General features: G+C 40.5%; 1 protein-coding gene across 1 annotated transcript in view; it reads right to left on the reverse strand.

The window, feature by feature from the left end:
* Positions 1 to 20,139, reverse strand: part of NEB (nebulin) — a 203,314-nt gene that overhangs the window by 164,689 nt on the left and 18,486 nt on the right. The window contains exons 10-24 of the mRNA XM_037027771.1: positions 19,746 to 19,850; positions 14,381 to 14,485; positions 13,742 to 13,849; positions 8,746 to 8,862; positions 7,031 to 7,135; positions 6,834 to 6,941; positions 6,631 to 6,735; positions 6,123 to 6,221; positions 4,957 to 5,061; positions 3,889 to 3,996; positions 3,692 to 3,805; positions 2,435 to 2,536; positions 2,233 to 2,340; positions 2,042 to 2,146; positions 966 to 1,064 (exon numbers count right to left, since the gene is read on the reverse strand). Coding sequence (XP_036883666.1) covers positions 966 to 1,064; positions 2,042 to 2,146; positions 2,233 to 2,340; positions 2,435 to 2,536; positions 3,692 to 3,805; positions 3,889 to 3,996; positions 4,957 to 5,061; positions 6,123 to 6,221; positions 6,631 to 6,735; positions 6,834 to 6,941; positions 7,031 to 7,135; positions 8,746 to 8,862; positions 13,742 to 13,849; positions 14,381 to 14,485; positions 19,746 to 19,850 — 1,593 coding nt within the window. The remainder of the gene's footprint in view (positions 1 to 965; positions 1,065 to 2,041; positions 2,147 to 2,232; positions 2,341 to 2,434; positions 2,537 to 3,691; positions 3,806 to 3,888; positions 3,997 to 4,956; positions 5,062 to 6,122; positions 6,222 to 6,630; positions 6,736 to 6,833; positions 6,942 to 7,030; positions 7,136 to 8,745; positions 8,863 to 13,741; positions 13,850 to 14,380; positions 14,486 to 19,745; positions 19,851 to 20,139) is intronic.

A 20,139-nucleotide genomic window follows, 5' to 3' on the forward strand; every position in this document is an offset into this window, starting at 1 on the left:
TAATTCCAGTTATTAAAACAGGTTTTGAAGTAGAGCAAACTGTACATTTTGATTTACTGTCTTGAGAAGGATGTGCTACTCCTCAGGATTTAGCTGTCTTAGCACCTCTTTACGCGGTGGGGTCTGCCAATCAGCAGGATCAGCCTCTCCTGGGAGCTTATCAGAGAGACTGAATATGGGTCCCTCCAGACCTACTGGATCAGAGCCTGCATTTAACAGGGTCCCTGCTAAGCCACATGACTGTGAGTGTTGCTCTCCCCCTGGCTGTGGCAGGGCCGGACCCTTCTGCCACAGGTCTTCCTTGGCTACTCGATCTAAACTGCCCACGCAGTCGGTCCTCCTCATGTCATCCTATTTTAATTCTATATCTCCATCGTATATTAGTTTTTCTTATTATCATCTGACACCTTTCTTGTTTCTGTGCTTTTTTCTCCTCGTAAAGTCTTTGTTAGTAAAGTTAAGAACGGGAAATGCTTGCCTCGTCACTTGTTAGCTATGCAAAGTAGATGCTTTCACTATTTAGGTTACCATGGAATTTTAGTATCCATTATTTTTGGTATGCATTACTCTTCGTATAATCCTAATGATTAGCACAGCTTAATCCTGAGGATTTGGTATAATCTTCAGTGGGAATGAGCAAATTCCCACTAAAAATGGATGCATTATTGAAAAATTATGTTTTATTTTAATTATTGCCTAACACCATTTTCCCCCAGGGTACAGTACAACCCAGCAGTTACGTGTTTCTATAGAGACCATCCCCTCCTCCATCTCCTACCATTGCACCTCCTACTACTCTCTCCCCCCTATTCTCAGCCACCTTATTCCAAGATTTTAAAGAACTCTTGACTAATGACATTGTTGAGATAACAGATGGACAAAAGAAGATTACGCATGTAAATGCTTACGGTCCAGACAATCAAAGCATTCCAGATCACCACACATGCATAAATCAAGGCACTTACGTCGCTAAGTTGTTTCATGTTGAGCTGGGCTTGCAACAGTACAGGAGTATCGGTGACAGCCGTGAATTTGGTCTTGTCTGGAGGAACTTTGTAGGTATGCTAGAAAAGATGTTCTTGAATGAAATTTCATAATGTATCTTTATGTTCTTGTTTGTATACACACTATAAAACATACATATATAAACATATAAAAAGTTTCTAGCCAAAAGTTAGTTTACTTCCTGAAAACTTGTTTGATACGTTCTTTCTTCACTCCCTCCACCGGCTGGGCTCCCTGCTGCAGTCAGCAACCAGACTTCTCCTCCCTCTGCCGAAGCCCTACACGACTCTCCACTGGACTGCATGTTCACTCTAAACTGCGTCTTGGTGTACAACCCTACCCTACAAAAACCACCCTTCCTTCATCTCCTATTATTTTACCTCTTAGCACCATCCCCCTCCCCAGTACACTTCAGCCACCTCATTCCTTCGATCCTTAAATGCCAAGCTTGTTGTCTCCTTAGGCAGTTCTCTCTGCGGCTCTTCCCCTGTTCTTGGCACAGCTGCCCACTCCTGCCTTAGGCCTTCCTTGACCATCCAAACTACAGTGCCCACCCGATCTTTCTCCCCACATCATCGTATTTTCATTCTGTATTATCATTCCATGTTACCCGTCTTATCATTGCCTGATATCCACCTCGCTTCTGTGCTCTTAGTTTGTTGTCTGTACCTCCCATGCGAGGGCCTGCCATGGGAGGCAGCCCACCCTGGTCAGCACCAAGGACAGCACCCGGCACCCGCTAGCCCCTCAGGTACAGAACCCCTCGAAAAGGAACACCTAGCTCTCACAAATCTGTCTTCCCCTTCTCCTAGGCCATGTATACGTTGGTGAAAACAATGATTTATAAATCCTGGAATTATTCTGTAACAAATAGGCTTCCTCGCAGTAATTTCTGTGTTCCCCAATTCCACCCAAAAGCCAAAATGAAGAATTGAACACCTAACCACTGGATACTTGCATTTACACTCCTGAATTTACCACTAGATGGCACAAGAGTCCCAAACCCAATTTCCAGAATTCAGAGCAGCTGGCTTACATCTTTACACTGGTCTAGCTTCTTGATTGCTTCATATTCTTGTGTGATTGTCTGAGGGAAATAGCATTTTCCTCTGTCTTCTTCATATTCCGCTCTGTAATTTTTCTATAATGAGAAAGAACAGTGACAGATGATTACTGTTATTGCTCCTCGTGCCACCGCGAGGCAAGAGCAATTGTCTTCAAACTTACATCACTGTTTTGAGCTGAAACCTTCATGCAGTGTATTTGATGTGGGTCTTCAGGGCTGCCTATATAATGACCCAGAATGTTCTGCACATACGAATCTTTATACTTATTCTGAAAAAGAAAACGCATGGCACTCAAATGGACAGTTATTCATCAAACAGTAGGAAAGCCCTCAAGCCCCAGAGGTAACCCCGGCCTCTCCAACCTCGCCGAAGTTCTTCAGCAGAGTGTCAAGTTGGTATTTAGGGGTCTCACAGTAATTCATGCTCTTTGCCTTTGTCTTCTCATAGTTTTCTTTGTACAATCTCTGTCCAAGGAAATCAAACAAAGGAAAAAATAAATCTCATGGCGTAAAAGCCATTTTTACTACGCTTTAACCAAAAGGGCAAATTTTGTATTTTAGCAGCACTGATTTTCCACAAAGCAAAAAAGCAGGATGAACATGGTAGAGGCTCATGTCTTGGCTGATTTACTCTGCTGATAACCATAAATACGTTTACTTCACTTATCCTAGTATTTCTCAGCTGGGATAAATCAGAGCACACAAATGCTGCTGCCTAAGCAATATTTTGTCATGAAATAATTCTTTCCTCTTGAATGTGTTAATTTTTTAAGAGCTGGTAAAATGAGGCCAAAAGTATAGGATGAGCCTTAGATGCTTAGACACAGTCTTAGGGAAGCTTTCAGTTCAGCACTTGAAAACCTCTGGAAGTTAGCTTTTATCATTAAGGCTTAATCTTTTACTTTCTAGCAATAATGCATGGAAGATAGTTTTTCTATTTTATTGTATGAATCATATATTTATTCACATTCTCTTTTAATTTTCACATGTAGAAGTGCAAAAACATACTGAATACAGGAATATTTTAAATGATACAGACTAGGGAGTATATACTTTTTGGGGTATGAATTTGAAAAGCAATTTTGTAAATAGTTTTATTTTATATTTAATAAGCAATCTAAAGGCCTTAAAGTGAGATCAGTATTTTATAAAATTCTTAAAATAATTTGCTTTTAAAGCTCTGCTTTATCTAGTTATTCCTACTTTATCTTTAGCCTGATCTTCTCGTTTCTAGCTTTTTATTTTTCTGTATGTGTTTTTGCAAAGTACCTTAAGTCAGGTCACGGCATGGAATGAATGAATACATGTTTACACATCCTGAGATAGTGAGCCGATTTCTAGGCAGAGCAATAAAGAAAATGCTATTGCTAAGATAATTTCCCTCTGATAAAACAGAAGGCATTAAGGAGATGAAGGGAAACTTTGTTATATTCATTGATGTCTCAAAGAACACAGACATCATGAAAATGAGGAAGTAAATCACCCTTTAGCACTGGGCTTTCATGTTTGACTGTCTTCCTGGATCTGAGATTTCCCTTAGGCTAACATCACATCCAAGCTCCCATTCAACAGGAGGTGCAGCCACATCTGAAAACAAGGCTGATTGACAGAAGCACTCACATCGCTCTGCATCTTGGCCGTCTTCAACGAGTGCAGCATCTTGGGATCATCACTAACACTGAGGGCTCCAATCATCTTCCCTTTGTTCTTCTCATAGTCTTTCTTGTACATCACCTGCAAGGACATCGCACGTGCCAGATCCCACCCCTCGGGGCACACCGTGGAATCCCCAGCCCAGGTCCCCAGCCCGCACTCACATCACTAGCATTCTTGCTGTTGGCCTTGGCTGCCAGGAGGGGAATGGCATCCACTTTAATGTCAAACTTCTTAGCTTTGCTCTTCTCCCAGTCGTACTTGTAAATACTCTGGGCAGGAAAATTTTAAAAAAGGAATTGACAAAAGGGATAAGCATGTTATCACACTTGGCTAAGACTAGAAGGGAACCCAATACTTTGTCTTAATATAAAGGGACTTTTCATTGTCCGTGAAATCATGCATATTTTAGCTAATTCTCTTCAAGCTGAAGCTTCTCATTCTACTAGATTAATCTTATGTACTCTCCATTAGGCTATTTCATCCAATTAACTTAATTCTAGTTATCATACTAATATTGATTCCTAACTGAATATTTTTTACAATGGCACAAATATTCTATAGTTAACTTTCTATAATATAAAGTCATCACTTTAATTTGATCTCAAAGTCCTCTGCAAAAGGTTATTTCATGAATCATTATAGTACTCATTGATGCTGGATAATCTTTGTACTTATGCAAAGGGTTGTTGAAGAAATGGAAACATCTAAGGGTAATTTGACTTTTCTATAGAATTAAGTTTGGAAATGAAAGAGCAATGGACAGCCAGCCCTACACTGTTTGAATGCTACATATCTTTGCTAGTGCAAGTATCTTACATGCAGAAATAAGTATCATCTATGTGAAACAAGAAACATCACAGACTTGAAGAATAAATAAAATAAAGCTAAATTTTAAAACAATCAAATTCAAAAGAAAATTAATTATAGCATAGTATAAATGAACATGTGACTAACAGACTTAGCATTAAATTTCCAATTAGACATACATGGGTGACAGAATCTTGCAGGCTGACTAAAATATATTAATGTCTAGTGTATGATGCTACTTACATGATTGCTACATACATGTTAAGAAGTAAATTCAGTTACATTGGCAGAGGCGTAGGGACATGATACAAATGTTAACGGTTCTTCCCATCTTTAACATTAAAATAATTATTTACTGAAACGATTGAAAATAAAAGCACAAGTTTTCAGCATACCACACAGCATGGTGGCAAGGAACTTACATCACTCAGGTTGTATGCATTGATTTTGTGCTGGATAAGGTCAGGAGTATCTGGAGGTATGTGGCACTTAAACTTTTCACTTTCATGTTTTGCTTTGTAATTTAGCTGAGAGAGAGAGAGAGGGATGATTTCAGAAGAATTGTTCTAAAGAACAAATTTTCATAGCAAAATGTAAAATACATTTTCTCAAATAAAGCTGACAAAGTTGTTAAGATTAAAAGAAAAATCCAGAGCTAGGAGAGGCCACCTTGCCCAGCTGACAGCCTGTGTCCTAGGCACGTGGCAGCTGTTGTCTCATTTGGTGCCATGGTAGGACCCAAACGGAAGGAGGTGGCTCTTTCATGCACGGTCCCCTTCGCGCATATCACAGCTGGCCCTGCAGATTCTGGGAGGGACAGCCCTTTCTTCCCTTTCATTGTCAGTTCTCACGGGAGAATCTTTTCTAACAAATTCAGGGCGGGGCAAAAGTAGGTTTGGTTACATGGAAAATAATATGGTAATTAATAAGTGATAGTACAAGAATAAACTTTGTTTCACATACTCACAACCATAAACCTACTTTTCCTCCTCCCAGCGAGGTTAAGTCCCCACCCCCATGCATACATTACGGCTTGTTGATATTCTAACTGAAGCCTTTCATTTCCTGGGTCACAAATCTCCTGAGGTTACACTTATTTTATTTAGTTCAGCATAACTTTGGAAATTCATACTTGAAACTCATATGATGAACTGACTGCAAACACTCCATTTTCCAATACTTATCTGAGAGAGAGAAATCCTAGGTGTCAAATATCTGCTCTGGGGTAGGGTGTGGACGACGCACGTACATATCCCCTTTCACTCAGTTTTCAGAACAACCACAGTAGGAACTATTCGGCATTGAGAAGTTAAATGATTTGCCCAGACAGAGCTGGAATTTGAATCCAGTTTTATCTGACTTTAGAATTCATGTTCTTTCCTGTACATTAAGCTAAATTAGCTTCCTTTATAGAAACATTTTACTTCAAATATTATCCTCTCAAAAAGATGCAGAAGATGCAAGACAACCAAATAGAAAATATTTTAAGTGATTGCACATACATACAATTTACATAGCCTTTTTTATAACTGTGACAAGTCACTGGATTTCCTGTGCAGAGTTATCCTGGGAATGAAGAGGAACTTACATCACTCAGTTGTTTAGCATTGATCTGGGCTTGCACCTGAACAGGCGAGTCGGTTACTTGAGTGAATTTTATCTTTTCTGGGTGCACTTTGTAGGTGTGCTGTGGGGGAGAAAAGGAGTCAGGTTTAGCAATATTGCCTATGAAATTCATGTAGGCCTACAGGACTAGTGAGCAGAACTCCATTCCCCCAAAGAAAAGATACCTGTAGTTAATAAAACACTAACTTTTTTCCTAATTAGACTGCAGTACCTTTGAGAGGCACTTTTACAAGAAACGTTCCCATATCGGCAGATGCCCAAGAACTCTTCTTTGGGAAAATAATCTAGAATTAGCTCTTGAAATGTATGGACAAAAGAAAAAAAAATAGTGTATCTATTATAAAATAAATTTTCTTTCTTACGATTTATTGGCTTGCATTTATTCATAAAACAGTCAAAATTTTAAACCTATCTGGACCCCCTGGATGCAATGGAGTGCAGGGATGCTCACAGTCACACTGCAGACTTACGTCCTTGCACTGATCCAGCTTCTTGATGGCTTCATACTCCTGAGTTATGGTCTGGGGGAAAAAGCATTTACCTCTGTCCTCTTCGTATTCTGCTTTGTAGTTTTTCTGTGAGGAAAAAAAAATAAGACACAAGGATGCAACCATTGTATTCATGCCCTAAAATGGTGTTACTTGGAAAGTTCAGCAATTGTATTAGAACTTACGTCACTGTTCTGAGCTGTGACTTTCATGCAGTGTATATAATGTGGATCCTCATAGCTGCCTACATAATGTCCCAGAATATCTTTTAAGTAGGACTCTTTATATTTAGTCTGAAAGACAAGACATTTCATTTATTTATTTGTGAAACGGTGCAGTTTTCTGTTTGTTTTTAAACAGGAGTGATCATAGGATTGCTTACATCACTGCTGAATTTCTGCAGAACGGTGTCAAGCTGAAATTTGGGGGTCTCGCAGTAGTTTATGCTCTTTGCCTTTGTCTTTTCATAGTTTTCCTTGTACAATCTCTGTAAAGAAAAAAATCAGTTCGGTGGATTCCTGTCACTCCCACACTGATTGCAACACTTGTATTTTCTAGCATTAAACAAAAGAAGAAGAAGAAAGATATTGCCTGTCAACTGTCTTAATAACTGACAATCAGATACTAGGGTGTCACGAATGTTAAGCCTTTTCTATGAGCAATTCTTGTAAAGCCTTAGTTTTTCATATGCTTCAAAAAATTTAAAAGACAATACGCTGCCCCCAACCAAGCCCTTAGCTGCAGAGGTTCTTGTGTGTTTCTGAACATTAGCCTTCTCCATTCGCCAGCTCACACACCTGTCCCTCACTGATACTGTATATCACATAGGGATATCCTGAGCAACGGCAAATTTTCCTGTTTTGTAAACAAACCTGCATGAAAAACTTCAGTAAATGTTGAGCAATACACACTTTTTTTTCATCCTTCTACCTCGGAAAATTCAGTACTGTACCGTAAAGTATATACAAGAACTCAAATCATGAAACTCCCACTCGTCTCCTCTGCTAGGATTTATCTTTTGCTCTGATAATAACAATAAACAATTATTGAGATTGTAAATGCACAGGTGAGGAGACAGATTGTTGTCACTTTTTCATACTGGGTTTTCAAATTGTAAATACTGCTGTTCATTTTTAATGTATGTCCTGTCTTTATCAGCAGAGTGGATTTAAACCTTGGCTTTTATATGTTTGATAAAGACGGCCTTCATTTGGGAAATAGGAAGTGTGCGCTGGTGCCCCGAGGAGTTATTTAGACAGATCCATCTCCACTCTCTCACCTGCCACCTCACTCACCCCGCTCCCCATCACCTGTGCTTATTTCTGCAGTGCTGACAACCCGAGGGACAAAGATAGGATAACTGGCTCACCCAGAGAGCCACGTATAATCCTCAAATGTTGGGAAGGCTTAATATAACCTAACCGTAAGGGAAAGACACAGCTGATCACATGTTCAGTCTCTTTAAATATATAGTAAAAGTGGACTTGGGCTGCTGGTCTTTTAATGCCAGGCCCAGTTCTCACTTATCTAATCTATTTCATTTCTAATGGTTTGGCAAAGCTCTTAACAACTCCACAAGTAGTAATTCCTGTGAAGACTCAGGGGGCCATCTTCTGACTCCTGCTGTCTGCAAGTGATGGTTGTTGTGGCCAGGATCTGAGGAGACAATGGCAGAGGTGGGGAGGGAACTTCCACAACAGGACATTGTCCGTCTCCCAGCAGCGGGAGGTTGCTAACACTGCCTCATCTCTCCTTCTCTCCTCCCCTTTCGAAATCTCCTTCTGCCTCTGTCAAAATCACAAAGCAACTCCTGGAATGGACAGTAGCCCTGGAGTCGCAGGCACCTGGAGCCTATAAGTGAGGATTTCCCTGCCCATTGAACCTAACCCCCAATGTCCCCTAGCCCTGCAAATTGACACACATCATACTCAGAGGCGCTAAGGCCTTCCTTTGGTTAGATAGTTCCAGGGGAACTGCTACATCACAACTTTAAAGCACTTGCAATGTCTATTTGCACTTAGTCGGTATAGAAAGCAAATGAGCTTGTCTGTCTTGCAGCCAAAGTTAAGAAAAACACTTTGACGAGAATATACTTACATCACTTAGGGCATTTCCTGCCAACTTCAGCTGCTTGAGCAGAGGATTTTCTGAAGCAGGAAGTACATTATAATCTGCTTTTCCTTTATTCTTTTCATAGTTTTCTTTGTATTTTACCTGTAGGAGTGAAATAAAGTGATAAAGAAACTCTAAGAGTTATTTTTGCTCTTGTCTCTATTACAAAATTATGACATAGTTCCACAAATCAATGTTCTCTTTGGAAAATGGCAGCTTGACATTTTATAAGCAAAATACTTACAGTAGGTATCATAAGTATAAAATATATGACAATAGTAGAGAAACTGCATACATTTCCAAGGTAGCTTTTCTTCCTATTCGTTTATTCATTCCAAAATATCCATCATGATATTTTTAAGTATCAATTATATGCCAAGTCCTGGGACACTTACAAGAGAGAGTAACCCATAGCCCCTGCCCCAAGAGATGGAGGTAGATAGATACATAAATAATGGGAGAGAGAAAGAGGCACAAATAGTGAAAGCACGTGTCCCAGATGCCTGCTGCTCCAGAATCTTATCTGTCAACACATTTGAAAAGAAATGAAGCGTCATGCACTACTCTTTTACATCTCAGCTCTGATTGTGTGTGTGGGCTAGTGTGTATTTGATGCCCACACAGGAGGGGAAGGCAGGGACTGGGGCTGGACGAATGGTGGCACCTTCAGCTTTTCTCTTTGCTCTTCCCACTTTGCACCTTTAATTCCAGCTCTAACAGAAGCTGTACACTAGGGCTCAAAGGTCCCTGTCAGGAACGTGTCCAATGAGAGGAGAAGACCCTAGTTCTGACCAGGATCCCCAGGGCCAGCCATCTGTTCCACCAATAGAACCGTAAAACAAGTTCAAACAATCCTAGATAATCTATCAACATTTAAAAACCTCAGAAAAAAAATGCAACCAGCTTGTTATCTAAAGGCGGGAGAAACACCACTGAAAACTAGAGGCACCACACCCTATGGGCTACACAGAGGACTCACAGGGGATGGAAGACCCAGATAACCTCCCTGTTTCATAGAGTTACGTATTTCCTGGAAAAATGGAAACAGTCAAAAGGAAATTCCACAAACCCTACTATTCCCCTACCTGCACTTGGGACACTCAATCACCACTCCTGTGTACAGGTGAACTGTCAGGGCTTGTGGCCAAGCCACCCTTCCTCTCAAGCACTAGGCCCCTTCCCTCTCACCTGCTCAAGGACATCACTCCAGCCACTCTCCTTCCTCCAATACAATCACACTTTCCCTCCACCCTGGATTTTCCCATCAGCATAGAAACATGGTGTTTTTGTCTTCTATCTTAAAAAAGAAAATCCCCTCTTCACACATTTATCCATTCACTACTGCAACTTTGTCTTCTTTTCCGCAAACCCTTTGAGAGAGTTGAATATACTTATATTCTTCTATTCCTCTCTTCTCATCACTCATGAACCCTCTTTAAGCAGACTCAGCTGAATAGCTCTTACTGAGTTCACAGGGACCATACAGTGATAAATTCATTTCAGCAACATTTGATGCATTTGGTCACTCCTCTTCCCTTGACTTGCTTCCCAAGAATTCATTCTTTCTAGATTTTTCTTCTACTTCATCTCCCTGATGTCTTCACATGGAACACTCCAGAGTTCAATCCTTAGAGTTTTCCCAATCGCTCCACTGATGGCCTCCATTCTTATGCCATTAACTCTATTTTCCCTGGCTGATGGGCCTCAGTGGATTGAGTTCCAGCCTGAGAACCAAAGGGTCACTGGTTTGATTCCCAGCCAGGGCACATCCCTGAGTTGAGGGCCAGGTCCCCAATAGAGGGTGCACAAGAGGCAACCCCACATTGATGTTACTCTCCCTCTCTTTCTCCCTCCCTTTCCCTCTATCTAAAAATAAATAAATAAATAAATAAATAAATAAATAAAATATTTTTAAAATACTGTCCATATGCTGATAACTCCCAAATTTATACAACCTTGCCAGATATCTCCCCTGGAACTTCAGACTTGTAATCAACTGCCCACTTGACATTTCCACTTGGGTGTCTAAAAGGAATCTCAAATCTTAAAGTTTGAAGCTGAGCTCACATCTTTCTTTCAAAAAAAAAATTAAGCCCTGGCAGGGTAGCTCTGTTGGTTAAAGCATCGTCCCAATATTCCAAGGTTGTGGGCTTGCTCACTGGTCACAGCACATACAAGAGTTAACCAATGAATGCATAAATATCTGAAATAACAAATCAATGTTTCTCTCTTCTTCCTTTCTCCCTCTAAAATCAATCAATAAATTTTTTTTAGACTTCTGGCCAAGATGAAGGCGTAGGTATAAATACTGTACCTCCTTGCACAACCAAACTTAAGAACAACAAAGATTTAGAAACAAAAACACAATCAGAACAGACAGGAAATTGAACTATATCGAAGTCTGACAACAATGAAGCATTCATCCAGACTGGTAAGAGGGGCCGAGTCTGCAGTTGGCAGAGAGGGGTCCCAGCAGTAAAAAGTGGTGGTTAGCAGACGCAGGTGCAAGGAGAAAATGAGCAAACCCAGTAAGGCACACAAGGCGGTCGGCTGACCACGGACACACATTCGTGCACAGATAAACCAGGCAAAAAATGGGCAGTGATACAGACTGCACAACCCAGGGCCCCAGTGATGGAAAATAGAGCCTAAAAGCACTGATTGAAAAACTCTGGGGGGGGGTTGAGGTGCCAGGAGAGACTCCCGGCCTCACAGGAGAGTTCAATGGAGAGACCCACAGGGCTCTAGAACACACACGAGCCTACCCACCTGGGAACCAGCACGAGAAGGGTCCAATTTGCTTGTGGAAGGCAGCAGAGGGGACCAAAATCCAAGAGAGCAGAACAAGCACCATTGCTCCCTTTCTGACCCTGCCCCCACATGCAGCATCACAACCCAGCCACTGGGTTGACCTGCCCTGGTGAACACCTAAGGCTCCACCCCTCAATGTAACAGGCACAAACAGACCAAAACATTATGGCTCAAGAAGAACAGCTCAAAGCCCCAGAGCCAATACTTCTAAGCAACCAAGAGATAGCCAACCTATCAGATGCACAGTTCAAAATACTGGTGATCAGGATGATCACAGAACTGGTTGATTTTAGTCGCAAATTAGATGAAAAATGAAGGCTACGCTAAGTGAAATGAAGGGAAATGCACAGAGAACCAATAGTGATGGAAAGGAAACTGGGACTCAAATCAATGGAATGGACCAGAAGGAAGAAAGAAATGACCAAACAGAAAAGAATGAAGAAACAAGAATTCAAAAAATGAGAAGAGGCTTAGGAACCTCCAGAACATCTTGAAACGTTCCAACATCCAAATTATTGGGGTACCAGAAGGGGAAGAGGAACAGCAACAAGTGAAACACTCATTTGAACAAATAATAAAGGAGAACTTCCCCAATCTGGCAAAGGAAATAGACTTCCAGGAAATCCTGGAAGCTCAGAGAGTCCCAAAGAAGTTGGATCCAAGGAGCAACACACCAAGGCACATCACAATTACATTACCCAAGATTAAAATGAAGGAGAGAATTCTAGAAGCAGCAAGAGATAAGGGCACAGTCACCTACACAGGAGTTCCCATCAGACTGTCAGCTGATTTGTCAAAAGAGAACTTCCAGGCAAGAAGGGGCTGGAAAGAAGTATTCCAAGTCATGAAATCCAAAGACCTCCATCCAAGATTGCTCTATCCAGCAAAGCTTTCATTTAGAATGGAAAGGCAGATAAAATGCTTCTCAGATAAGGTCAAGTTCAAGAAGTTCATCATCACCAAGCTCTTATTATATGAAATGTTAAAGGGACTTACCTAAGAAAAAGAAGATAAAATATGAATGGTGAAAGGACAGCAAACTCACAGTTATTAACAACCACACCTAAAACAAAAGCAAACTAAGCTGACAGCTAGATCAGGAAGAGAGCTACAGAAGTGGAGAACACATGGAAGGTTAGTAACAGGGGAATGGGAGGAAGAGAGGTGGGGAGAAGGTACAGAGAATAGGTAGCATAGACAGTAGGTAGAAAATAGACAAGAAGCGGGCAAGAGTAGTGTGGGAAATCTAGAAGCTAAAGAACTTGTGACACATGGATATGAACTAAAGGGGAGAATGTTGGGGGAGGAGTTGTACAGGGTTGAGGGGAATGAAGGGGGGAAATGGTACAACTGTAATGGCATAATCAATAAAATATATTAAAAATATAATAATATTTTTTTTAGAATTTAGAAAAATAGTTCACTGTTTCCATCTTTCCTATTTGGATAAAGGGAAACCCTATCCATCTAGTTACTTAGACCAAAACTTTTCCTTATGTTCCACATCTAAGCCATCATCAAATCAGTTCGGCTCTATTTCCAAAACACTTCTCCTCACTTGCCCTGCTACCCTCCTGGTTCAGAACAGCACCTGAATACTGACATAGCCTTCTACGTGACGTGATTTTCCTCCTCTCCCTCCAGTGAAGCCAAGGCTGGGGTTAGAATCGAGTCTGATTGGCTTTAAAGTTTATGCTTTTTTTTAGTGCCCAATATGCTCTAGAATGCCAGGGAGTCTGTCGATTTACCAAAGTCATTCTACAGCATATAGGAGCTATCCCTGATTCATGTATCTTGTCTATGGATTTTCACCAGTTAGTAGGAATATAGGAAAAAATGGTAGTGGTGAGTGTGGGAGTGTCTACGTTCATAGAAGGCTGCCAGTTGCCTTTTCCTGAGGAGGTCTCTTTTGTCCTCTGTTTGAGATTGTAACATTTCTACTTCCAGGTCTCAGAAGGACCTTTATGAAATATTGAAGGTGGCAACTGGGCATTGTGAATGCTCACCCATGACAAAATGTTAAACAATGTAGTAGCCCTATTACAAAACCAAAGTGCTTTTTTTTGTCCACTAAGAACCTCCTTGTTTTTTTATTACATGCAAAAGCAAGAGTTACAAGAAGTTCACCCACACTAAGATCATTGAGATAAACGAGAGAGCTTTCTCATACCTTGCTAGCTGCCATCCCAGCTTGTTTTTGCGTTTTGTACTCTGGTGTTTCCGTCTGCATGAAGTAGATCTGGTCTTTCATATTCTCAAAGCTTTCCTGATATTTCCTCTGTAAGACATGAAATACAGTGAAGAACTACCGTGGGAAAAAACTGTGTAAGGCTTTTACATTGGAGGACAGAGGCCACTTAGTTATAATCAGCATTAAAGACAGACTCAAAAGGAACTCCCAAAGCCGGGGGGCGGGGGGGGCGGAGAACTTAACAGGAAAAAAAAAAGGACTTCTGTTTTCCAGTGAGGAAAATCTGGGAAGAAACCAATCAGTTTCATAAATGTACTGTTTGGGTTCCCAGCAAAGAATTAATTAAAATGGGTCCCTTTCACTTGTACTCACTTTAAAACAATATTATTCCTATGAAAATTGAGGCAAGGAAAAGGTTATCTGATCAAAACAATATTTTTCAAAAAAGGAAAGATCATGGGGTTATTTTTTTCTTAATGGAAACTCTATACACGTCTCGCACCTAAGAAGAAGTGCCAGTACATAAATGTTCCAGTACCACTTCAGGTGCAGGAGGAAGTCATAAAGGAAAAGTCCTCCTCTCAACCTAAGGATGTCTGCCCATCCCTTCCCACTTACTGTGCTGATGTTATCAGCGTTCATCTTGGCAGTTGCAATTTCAAAGCAGGGTGTCTCACTCCATTTGCCTTTGACTTTATTTTCATAATCTTGATTATATTTTATCTAGAAGAGAAAAAAAAAGAAAATAAGACAAACAAAACCCAGGATTTGACAGATAAGAGAGCAAATTTAATGGTAATGGGCAGCTTTCAAAATTATCTTGACTAGACTCTTCTTGGATCCTTAATAGATGTTTTCAAATATTCCAATACACTGTCAGTTTACCCAAGAATGTTAAGTGAAGGGGATAGAAGTACTATCTCTGCTTCCTCTTACTGAGTTTGGGGGCTTACTTCATCTCAGAACTCGCACATGTTCCCTGCTGTTTGAGGGAGGAGGGAGACAGAAGCCTCTGCCATTTGTAATTCATTGTTACAATAAAACCACTCGACCCCAAATTTCCATGCCAGATGAACTTGGCCACTAACTCTGAGCTTTAATAGAACTTGTAGTTATACAGAAAGCAATACCACCACAAAATGTGGCTTGCAGGCCAATGACTAAGACTTCCTGGTTTAGACTTCAAGAAGTTTTACTGAGAACTGGAAAGTAATTAAGAAATTAAACTGCCGCCCCATCTTGTTCCTGAATACCATAGCACCCGAATCCCAAGCTGTGGAAGCCTTGGAGAGAGGAATTATGTCTTCTTCATTTTGTATCCTCGGAATCTAACACAAAAAGCAGCATATAGAAATTACCTTATAAATGTCTAACTACACTAAATTGAACTGAGGCCATGGTATGTGGTTTTGAATGATTTTGGCATGAGCATTATTTGAACAGAATTTGCCTAGCCAACCCCAAACTTGTGTACGTGAGCTGGAGTCAGAGCTGAGTTGGAGCAATTTCCCCTCCTCGGTTCACAAAATATATTGACAGACATAACCAATGTGTTCAAAGTGTTTGTATGCCTAACCCTCCCATCATGTGCTTCGAGGAAAAAGAAGGTGGTTTTCTGGTATGTATACCTTTAACAGAACAAGTACCAAGGCTAACTGATGTGTAGGGCCAGTGAGTTTGGGTTCAAGGAAGCTCACCCCTCTCTCAAATGCCCCATATCTTTCCTTCTCAAAAGGCTAATATGCTAATTATAACCAAGCGGCTTTAATAGCTATAAGTTTTAGAGCCCCGGACCTCAGTTCAAAAGCTCTTGGCCCAAGACTTAACTCCATGGTTTCTAAAGGTGTAACTTTGTCTCTTGAAGCTTCAGTGTTCTTAACCATACATGCTGACAATAATACTTACACAGAGGATTGTTGGGAAGATTAAATAAGACCATACATACACTGAAAAATGCTTTGTAAATTTTAGTGATAAGCAAATGTAAGGTATAAAAACTGTGACATAGCAGAGAGTAGTAAATTCTGAAAAAAAGAAAACTGTGTGTGTGCATGTGTGTGTTCTATGGTGGAAAGTTTCACAAGATAAAATTTTCTTTATGTCACCAATTAATTTGCCTACCCTTCTCGTTTGAAGTTTCAAAGAATTGAAGTCAATAACACTGATTTTTCAATTTGCTAAGACAGCCTATCTTTGCTAAGACAGTGCTTCTAATCTTTTTGGAGAATAAAACTCATCAGGAATCTGAGAGAAAGCTGTGAAATGCCCATAAATACTTACAACTTCAGAGATATTTGATGTACACACACCGAGGTTACGATCTCCTAATCTGTAATTTTTTTTGGAAGAAATACTGCCGCTCCTCTGCCTGCTTCAAAGGAAGAAAACTCCAGGATTGGGAGTGGGGGCAACCAGGTCAGAGGCATCCCCAAACTGAGATATAATTACTATAATTTAAGATTGAGAAGGCAATATATTCTGAATGAAGTCCAAAACTGGGATATCATAGAGAAATAAGAATCACATAGGTAGATTCATTAAGCAAAATTGAGTAGGAGATTAATTCTCATAGTATGAGACAGATATGTGATTTTTTTTAAAAAGATATTAAAACAAGATGCAAAAAAGGGTGGAAGACCATCTCATCTAGGGTCCTTTCCCACTGCTTACCCTTCACAACCAAAACTTATCTTTTCCACCCACCCAGAGCCAAAGTGTGTCGGGGTGGAGGCGAATCTCCACAACCCATTCCTGAGTACTTCTGAGTTTGGGAAGATTGTTCACTACAAGGGAGGAGGCTGGAGCTTGTTAACTGCTGAGGAAGTTGTGGCCTTCCCCTTCATTTGGGGGTAGAAGAACAGTTAAAAAAGATAAAGGCCTGCCACCTTTATCTTTCTATCTTTCATTCTAGAGAAATGAAAAAGAGACAGAGGTGTATGTCCACCTGGGACCCCCTGTCCCCACCGTCAGCCAAAGGGCCTCCCTCTGCAGGAGGCCTGAGTGTTTGTGTGGTACATGAAGATGGATTAACCACATTGGGGATCCAACATCCAACATTTCCCCAACCCCTACCCTAACCCTTCTCTCTAACTCTGTCCTGTTTGTGGTTGATCAATGGAAACCTGGAGGTAAGCATCGATTTAACTTGCCCAAGGATTTTGCATTTGTTCATTTAACAGAGGAAAGTCCATTAGGTCAATTATAAGCTCAGGGACATCTTCTGTGGACAAGAGGGGTAACCACATGTTAGTAGATGAACCAGCTTGCTCCCTCAAACTGTAGTCCTTCCTCTCCAGAAGCCAGCTGAGGCTGCTTTCACTGGACCATAAATTAGGTATCCTAGTATCTTGCTTAACCACCTGACTATCAGAAGTGCTATGACTACAGAGTCTTTCCTTTTAACTCTAGATTTCATTTGGTATTACCTGGAAATTACAACCTGAAATCTTATATTTCCTGTTGTGAATCTGGAAAAAAGCACAGAGGCAGACACAGAGAAACTAAAGGGACTTCCCAGTACTGCATTCAGGACCCCATTTGTTGCTTGTTGTACTGGGCATACTTTCCTCACTTGAAATGCCTGCCTGTGGGAACAACTCTGCCTGTCTTCCCATCTGCGCGAGAGCTACAAAGTGAGCTGAACCAGGAGGATTTGCTGGCATGGAGCTGATGGCTTTGGCCAAAGACGAAGGTGAGAGTAGAGATTCTAACAGGTATAGTGAGGAAGGCTGGTGAACAGAATGTAACAGCAATATAATCATTACAGATATGTACACATTATATTAACGTAGAAACCGAGGGCTGTGAGACAAAGGGATAGATCCAGGAGACATGATTTAACAAGGAAATGATAAGAATTTAAATGTGTGAAAGTGAGTAGGTAAAGGGTACTTTACCTATTGGGGAGAGAAAGAAAATAATGCTGATGCATGGGTCAAAGCAGCTTGACAGCAGACAAGACATCAACAGAAAGGAAATGAGTCCCACATCTGAGTTTCCCTGGCAGCCCTACACCTGTCTTATTGGATGGTTTGTTGTTCAATGAGCTGTGACCAATCATAAGTATTTCTTTCCAACATAACCATCATTTGGGATGCACAATGGCCATTAAGAACTTGGAAATCTGCTCTGACTGGTGTGGTTCAGTGGGTTGGGCATCATCTGGCAAGCTGAAAAGTCACGGGTTCAATTCCCAGTCAGGGCACATGCCTGGGTTGCTGACCAGGTCCCCAACTGGGGGGGCGGGGTGTACAAGAGGCAGCTGATCAATGTTTCCCACCCACATCAATGTTTCTCTCCTTCTCTTTCTCCCTCCCTTCCCCTCTCTCTAAAAATAAATAAATAAAATATTTTAAAAAAAGAACTGGTGACATTCCTTCACAGCCATACTCCCCTTGGCTCATAATATTACACCACATGGGCAAACCCAGCCCTGGGAATGCCTTCCAAACTCCTGATGACATCTCCATATCCAACTGGAGTGGTGTGGTCCAATACGCATATAATGCAAGCCACCAGTATAATTTAAAATGATCTAGCAGCCACATTTTAAAATGTAAAAAGAAATAAGTGGGGAATTAATTTTAATAACATATTGTACTTAATCCAATAGATCCAGAAACTACCATTTCAACTTGTAAGCAATATAAAATAATGAGCTATTTGTCATACTACATGTTTAAGACCTAGAGTATATTTTACGCATATGGGACTCTCAGTTCATCTGTTACATTTCAAGTGCTCAGTAGACACATGTGGCTAAAAGCTACTATTTTGAAAAATATAGCTCTAAACTAGCTGGCAAGCCTAATTTTGTAGAGAGATTGATTATAGGGGAGTTTGAAAGTACTTTTGTTTTTCATTACCACCTTCAAATACCATACTGCATACTCAAATAAGGTAAAAGAATGTTGCCTTAGTAAGGTATCTTTAAAAATATGCTTTCCATAAAAATGTAAAATACATTTTTCTTTTTAAGTGCCTATTTGAAAATAGCCTTCTCTTTTTCTCCCCAAAAGGGTCCTTGCTCCCCAGTCTGGTTTACAACATGGATCCTTTCAGTGGCCATCTCTTTATGGACAGTTCTCAGTGCATTTCTACTCAGCCCTGACAAAATAGGTTCATGGCATTCCTATTAGATGTTCCTACCACACCTATTCAATCTTTTACCCCAGTAGCCCTTGGTTATACAGTTAAGTAATCTGCAATATCAAACACTAGAAACACACCATTGAACAGACTTCACCATCCATGACATTTCTTTCTTCTTTACTGGAATTGTTCTTTCAAAAAAAAATTCTTTGAGGTTCCAACAAAATTTAAGACAAAACTATGACTCAACTTCACAGAGGGCTAAGAAAAGTATTTATTTAAAAGCAGCAGTATCCCAGGAGAAAGTGGCCAGATTTGGACTAATTTTCTAAAAAGAATTTAACATGGTCTATTCATCATTGAACATCTGTTCCTCTGCATTCCTCAGAGCTAGTTTACCAGCCTAAATATACACAGACTGGGCTGTTTGCCAGGACCTTAAAAGTTATGAGGTGCCCTCCCTCCAGCTGTAAATTTAAGCCATGTCTGAGAGACCACTCATGTGCATTCTTATTTTCCCCAAATCTATCTCAGAGTGTAAAGCTATATGGGGTCTTCACACTGAATTGAAACAGTCAGCTCCTGTGATTACTCGGTTCTCTGTTCATATCACTTCCATGAGTCTGATGTCAAAGGATATTAGGACGCAGGTTCAGTTTTCTAGAGGCAGCTTTCATTATTTATCAATCACTGAGTCATTAAGGGGGCTGAACATTCACTCACACAGTGTTATGATGTTTGTGAATGTATTGCTTTTACCGTAGCACTGTTTAGGGTCATTGCCAAAATACTCAGTGTTTACTTTGTGTCTTTTCACCTTCGTTACTTTTCTGAAGGTTGAGCTTATTAAGCAGGGTTTTCCAGGGAAACTGTTCCAACCCTGTTTACATACCTTGCTCACTTGATTGGTCACCTTCTTGGCAAACTCTATGTCTGGAGGATCCCGCAGAGGCGTGAATTGTGCTTGCTGTTCAACAAGACCTTTTTTGTAGGCAATCTGACAAAATAAAAGGGATGCAAATGAGCCACAGATAATCATTCTATTAATATTGTCCCTGTTCCATTTGTTCGCATTTTTAAGACTATTTTTTCATCTAGACTTGAAGTCTTAAACTTTAGTAGTGTACTGCACAACCATAATTTATCCTTGTAGCTATTGCTTGTCCCTCCTCTCAGCATATGGTGATTTCTCTCTCTGAGTTTTCTCTCCTCTCCAAGATTATTGGCCCTAGATCTGTTTCCTTCCTTTGACACCACATCATCGCCTACAACTGGAATTATTCTCT

Source organism: Sturnira hondurensis, unplaced genomic scaffold (assembly GCF_014824575.4).
Source record: "Sturnira hondurensis isolate 20B ecotype Veracruz unplaced genomic scaffold, ASM1482457v3 Scaffold0019428, whole genome shotgun sequence".
Classification (NCBI taxonomy): domain Eukaryota; kingdom Metazoa; phylum Chordata; class Mammalia; order Chiroptera; family Phyllostomidae; genus Sturnira; species Sturnira hondurensis.